Source organism: Scyliorhinus torazame, chromosome 12 (assembly GCF_047496885.1).
Source record: "Scyliorhinus torazame isolate Kashiwa2021f chromosome 12, sScyTor2.1, whole genome shotgun sequence".
Classification (NCBI taxonomy): domain Eukaryota; kingdom Metazoa; phylum Chordata; class Chondrichthyes; order Carcharhiniformes; family Scyliorhinidae; genus Scyliorhinus; species Scyliorhinus torazame.
This window is the reverse complement of record NC_092718.1, coordinates 183,536,058-183,542,188: the sequence shown is the minus strand read 5'-3', so window position 1 is coordinate 183,542,188 and position 6,131 is coordinate 183,536,058. Positions and strand designations below refer to the sequence as shown.

At 46.4% G+C, this 6,131-nt stretch overlaps 1 protein-coding gene across 1 annotated transcript; it reads left to right on the top strand.

Moving 5' to 3' along the window:
- The first annotated feature begins 5,521 nt into the window (after positions 1-5,521).
- Positions 5,522-5,911, top strand: LOC140387116 (histone H2B 7-like). Its single transcript, XM_072470126.1, has one exon. The coding sequence runs from the start codon at positions 5,522-5,524 to the stop codon at positions 5,909-5,911; it is 390 nt and encodes a 129-aa protein (XP_072326227.1).
- The last annotated feature ends 220 nt before the right edge of the window (positions 5,912-6,131 follow it).

Below are 6,131 nucleotides of genomic sequence, written 5' to 3'. Positions count from 1 at the left end.
CAGCTCAACCTTTGGTCAACTGAGGAGAAAAGTACTTGAGGACCAGGATCTCAAACCTAAGATTAAGGTCATAGTTTGCTGGGCAGCAGTGATTCCCAAACATCCGTATTCTTCAGAGAGTTGGACAACCTGCAGAAGGCACCTCACAGAATTCAAGAAGTACCAGCAGTGGTTCCTTAGTAAGATTCTCCAAATCCGGACTCAAGAAAGGCCATCCATTTTGATCGTGATGTTAATTTACGTCCTGCCATTTTAACTCAACTCCAATTCGAGGTTCATATATTGAATGATGTCTCTCAGAACCTTTCCTTCTGAAAAGTCCTTCCTGGAAATTCCATCCTTCAGTAGTTTAAGCAATGATTGATCCAGGAAAATGAAAACCAGTGGTGTGTAACCTGTGGCTCAGGCCACATGCGGCCCACAAAACATAGTGTTGACCGATGCCCGCTCGCAGGGTTGCCACATTCCTCTGGTTTCCGTGCACGCAGTTTTTTTCTTACGGGTGTGACTGAAATGAAATGCATGTAAAACAAGAGCAAGTGAAGCAAGGTGCATGTTGATTGCTCACAACATTGATTGGAGAGCCTTGAGCTCTCTCTGTGTCCAATAAAATTATTTTAAATTATTTTGTTTCTACCATTTGAAGTTAATAATTCTCTTAATATATGAATGATTAACCATTTTCTATAACTTATTAAATATGCGGTGTGTATTAAATGTATTCAGTCTTATTCGTGGGCCCATGGTTGATGAACATGCCCACTCTCAATCTTGTGGCTCATTGAGATGAAGGAGGGCCATTCAGGCAACCTAGGCTGGTGAGTGGGCTACATGTCACTGGGGTAAACTGTGCATGATCCACTGTAAGGATTTAGGCTGATGAGGTGAATGGATTTCTCCTGTGTCACACTTTTGTTTGTTTTTGGGACTTTGGCTTCAATATTCAGTGCCCGTTGGTGTAGGAAATAGATGTTGAAAAAACATTTTTTCCCCCAATTAAGGGGCAATTTAGCATGAGCCACCTACCCTGCACATCTTTGGGTAGTGGGGGTGAAACCCACACAGACACGGGGAGAATGCGCAAACTCCACACGGCCACCGGGGCGGTGATCGAACCTGGGTCCTCAGTGCCGTGAGGCAGCAGTGCTAACCACTGCACTCCCATGCCACCCCAGATGTTGAAATGTTCTACAGCGAAGTAATTCCCAGTTTCAAAGGTTAAAAAAACTGCTTAATTATAACAGAAAAACATTTAAAACATTTAATTTAATTCCATAGATATGATTTTTTTTTTAATTCCATGGGAGTAAAGTAATCATTCAGAACAGATTTTACTGTTGTTTAAAAATACAACTTTTATAGAGTTGCAGTTTGCAATCCAGAAAAGAACTGAGGTTTCAGCTAAAATTAAGATTCATGTTTAGCTTTTGATGTCTTACATTTGATCACTGATCTGGTGTTTGTTATATAAAAGCATACGGAATGTCATGGGATACAATCATATAATCCTACTAAAGGTCAAGATGGTTGACTGGAAATAGACTGCAATGTTATCAGGTGAAGTCTTAATGGAATCACAGCAGCTAAGGTATACAACAAGGGAATTTAATCTGAGCACATTGTGTGCATGTGATAATGCCACAAAACACAATTTCCAATCATAACTCACTTAACTCAGACATTCATGGGTAAACATTTAGTTGTCTTGCTCCGAGAAACAGGTGTCACAAAACAGCACCCTCAAAACCGGGAATATTCCACTTTCAATTCACGGCGAGGACATTTCTAAATTATACACCGATACAACAATTCTGATTTCAAAGTTAGATTTAAGAGGTGCCGGTTTAAATCTTAACAATCAGAAAAGGGACAACAGAACTTAGACCATGAATAACTTCCCACCCGCTCAGCACCTCACAGCCCTCCATCCCTCCCACTCCTCACCCTCCCCAGTCCCAACCCTCTCCCTCCACACTCTTTTTCCCCCACTCGAGCCCTCTTCCTCCCTCTCCACTCCTTCCTCCCCACTCCTCTCCCTCCCTCTCCAATCCTAGCCCTCTCCCTTCCTCCCCACTTCTCTCCCTTTCTCCCCAAGCCTCTCCCTCTCTCTCCATTCCTAGCCCTCTCCCTTCCTCCCCACTCCTCTGCCTCCTACCCCACTCCTCTCCTTCCCTCTCCACTCCTAGCCCTCTCCCTTCCTCCCCAAGCCTCTCCCTTCCTCTCCACTCCTAGCCCTCTCCCTTCCTCCCCACCCCTCTCCCTCCCTCTCTACTCCTAGCCCTCTCTCAATCTCCACTCCTTTTGCTCCCCACTCCTCACCATCCCTCCCCACTCCCAGCCCTCTCCCCTCATCTCCACCCCTTTTCTTCCCCACTCCTCACCCTCCCCACTCCCAGCCCTCTCCCTCCATCTCCACCCCTTTTCCTCTCCACTCCCAACCCTCTCCCTCCCAGCCTCCCCCGCCCAGCCCTTCATGTGCATAGCTCTTTGTGTGCACCTGGTCTCCTCCATGGAGAGAATAGCAAACCTCTTTGAGAGCCTGATCCAGCAGACCATTCAGTGTATAGGAGAAATGTTAACAGACCTGCATGCCATAGCTCCCATGATGAGCTCTGAGGAGAAATGGCTGGGTGCGAAGAGAGTGAGGTGCCTGGACTCACCACTGTCATGATATTCAGATAAACATCATGGTGCAAACACACATACACACTGATGGACTGATCAACGGACCAATCAACACACACGCAACATCACAGCCAATCACAAGCAAGAGCACACGCACTATAAAACGGGGAACACCACAGTTCCCGCTCATTCCAGCAGGAGACAGCTCAGGGCACAGAGCTCACAGCAAGCCACTCAGACATACACCATGTGCTGAGTGCCTCTCAGAGATAGTGTAAGGGCTGGGTCCACAGGTTAAAGGGTAAAGAACGAACCACAGTCATAAGTTTACAGATGTTGTTATTGATAGTAATAAAACAGAGTTGTACCATCTGCAACCGTGTTGGTTCGTCTGTATAGCGGAACACCCAACACGACAATCACCAGGTCCTTGGGTGAACGGGGGGGGAACCTGTGCAACCTGATGCATCTGGAGACTCCTGCCAGGACACTCCTGGTGTAGACAGCAACTCTCCAGTCCTTCTGCCAGTGACACTAATGCTTCAGTAGCTGCAATGACAGAGGAGACTCCTGTGCTCAATATACTGGGGATCTCCAGGCCTCTAGGAGGCAGAGGACAACCACCAAGCTGATCAAAAAGCACTAAGGTCAGCACATGTCTCTATCTCAGCTGACAACATGAGGGAAGGGGTGATGCAGAGCAAGAGATTGAAGAAGAATACCGAGCTGACTTGGAATTTATTAGTTTTCTTTGTTTTTGCATAGTGCCTTGCGATCATTCTGTCACAGTGCCAGGGACCCGGGTTCGATTTCGACCTTGGGTGATTGCCTGGTGCAGTCTGCACACAGAAAATGCTGGAAACGGATCAGGAGCTTATAGGGTGATTGACAAACATAGAGAATGTGAGACTAGGCACGGGCAGAACAATGTGATGGCCTCCCCCGTGTGTAAATTTCTGTGATTCTATAATGCAGTAGGTCAGGCAGCAACTGTGGCGAGAGAAATAGAATTAACAATTCAGGTTGGTCACTTGTTTTCTGATGACAGGCTATGGACCCGCACTTGTTCCTCTCTCCACACTGGATGCTGAGTGTTTATGGCATTTCCTGGGTTTTTTGTTTCAGTATTTTCTAATCTGCATTTTCAAATTGAAACCTCTCTTCATTCATCTCCGCTTAAATTTATTTTCTTTCATTGTTCTCCTAGTTTTGACATTTTATGACTTCTTTATGCTCGCATGGTTTCAAGATTATTGAATCTCCCTAAACTTTTCATCCAAATCTATTTGTAACCTTGTCTAGGTGTGAACTTCCTTTCTTATGAGATGGCGTGACAGTCAGATGATTCAATAAAATACAACAGTCAGCACCGTCTGCAGATAGGGGAGAACAATGCAGGGAAAATAATCGTTCAATTCAAATGAATATCTTTTGTTCCTCTCTTTGCTCTAATTTTGATCTATTGGTAAACAATCTGATGCAGTGTTAGGAATTAGCGATAGTTAAATGTGTATTTATATGTGTTAGGAATAAGGTATAGCTTTAAGTTTCAGTTTAATTTATATTTCTCCATTTATGGGTTAAAGAAAGTGAAACCTGGCATTTAGTTTCATCTTTGAGTGGCGACAGAAGGTCTGGGGCTTTGTATGCGTAGCTGCATTTTAATGAAGTTTATGATGCTTGGACGTGTTTTAGGCAAATTTAAAACAAAGTAGAAAAACTGGGCCATTGCCTAACAACAGAAGGCCCAAACAGATACATGGAGGGGGTCATCTTTCAGCTCGCATTAGCTGCAAGGAAGTAAGTTGACCCGGGCACAAAATACGGCAAGATTCGGAATCGTTCCCGATTTTCCAGGCCCCTCTCTGTTGACGTGATGAGAATCCCATCACAGAAGGTCGAGAACTTCATTTAAATACATCAACATATCATTAGTGAGCCCTCCCACCGGGACTTCTCCCACCCCTCACTAAATATTTATTGGGCACCGGCATGATGTCATGACATGAGTTACAACAGCTGTATAAAAACGAGAACCTGGCAACTCGAAGGTGACATTGGAGATGAATGCTCAGGTCGCAATGACCATCCAGAGTGCCAAAAGCAGAGGGGCCACCAGAGAGGATATGGGGGACCCAGATAGATGGAACTCAGGGCCGGAGAGTGGACTTCAGTCTTGACATCTCGTGGGGAGGGGTTGCTCGCAGGCCTTCGCAACCCTTCATGGCTGTGAGCCTCCAGGTTCAAAAGGGTGCAGTGGTTGGTTTGCAGGCAGCACTTCCTGTGTCCTCCTTTCTACGCTTGTGGTGATAGCACCGCTGAGTGATTTCCCTTCTAGAGTCGCAGCTGGAAAGTGGGTGGTAACAGGTGAATCCATAGGGTCTGCGCCGGGGAGCAACTTCAAGGTCCCTCGGTGGTGTCCCGTGAGATGTCAGGCTGCATGGACAGCGTGGGGGACTCTGACAGGGGTGCCCAGGCTCTAGGGGCTGAAAACCCTCACATGGGAGTGCAGTTAGGATGAACCCCCACACTCAGGCAGCACTTTCAAGCTTGAGGGCATGAACTGTCTTGAAGTTCAAGGCTACTGGTTATGGAGGCCAGGCTGTCCGGGTTTAATGTATGGGTGGCTGGCTGTTCAAGTTGGAAGGTTTGTATAATCCGCACCTTTGAGAGTTAGGGGAATGAGGGTGTCATCTAAGAATGATGTTGACTGTAAGTTTTAGTCTTCACACACATCAAGCATGCCTCGCTAATTGCCTAATTAGGTCCCTGATCCTTCCTTGATGGGTTAATTGTGCCAATTTAATCAGCACTGCAATGCATGGCCATGCCACTGATTGACACCCAATTGGTAACCCTTTGCTTACTTACTCCGTTTGTGAAATTTTACTTGAGGATGGGTGATGAAAAGAAGCCGGCAGTTACCAAGAAGGACGGGAAGAAAGCTCTGAAGAAAACACCAACCAATGGCAGCAAGAAGAGGAGGCGATCCATGAAGGGGAGTTACTCCATCTACTCAGCGGTGATGAAGCAGGTTCTCCCTGATATCGGCATCTCCTCCAAGACCATGAGCATCATGAAGTTGTTCATCAATGGCATCTTTGAGCGTATCGCGGGTGAGGCTTCCTGCCTAGCCCATTACAGCAAGTGCAGCACCTTCAGCTTCCAGAAGATCCAGACTGCCGTGCACCTGCTGCTGCCCTGGGAACTTGCCAAGCACGTGTTGGAGAGGACAAAGGCGGTGACCAAGTTCATCAGCTACAAGCAAAACTGTGCACTCTTCTGAAAATCAAACCCTTAGTTCGTTTGATTTGCTTTAATTGATTTTATACAAAATAGTTGGAAAGTTAGCTCCCAATGTGACGTTATGGTGAAAGCGCTCATCTGTGATGACAGGAGGCAGAGTCTTGTTCCCCCATGAGGTAAATTTAATGCACTCAACTGCCCTCACCGCTCACCTTGGGAGAGGACACGTGGCCCGCTGAGGCTCTCAAAGGTCAAAGCGC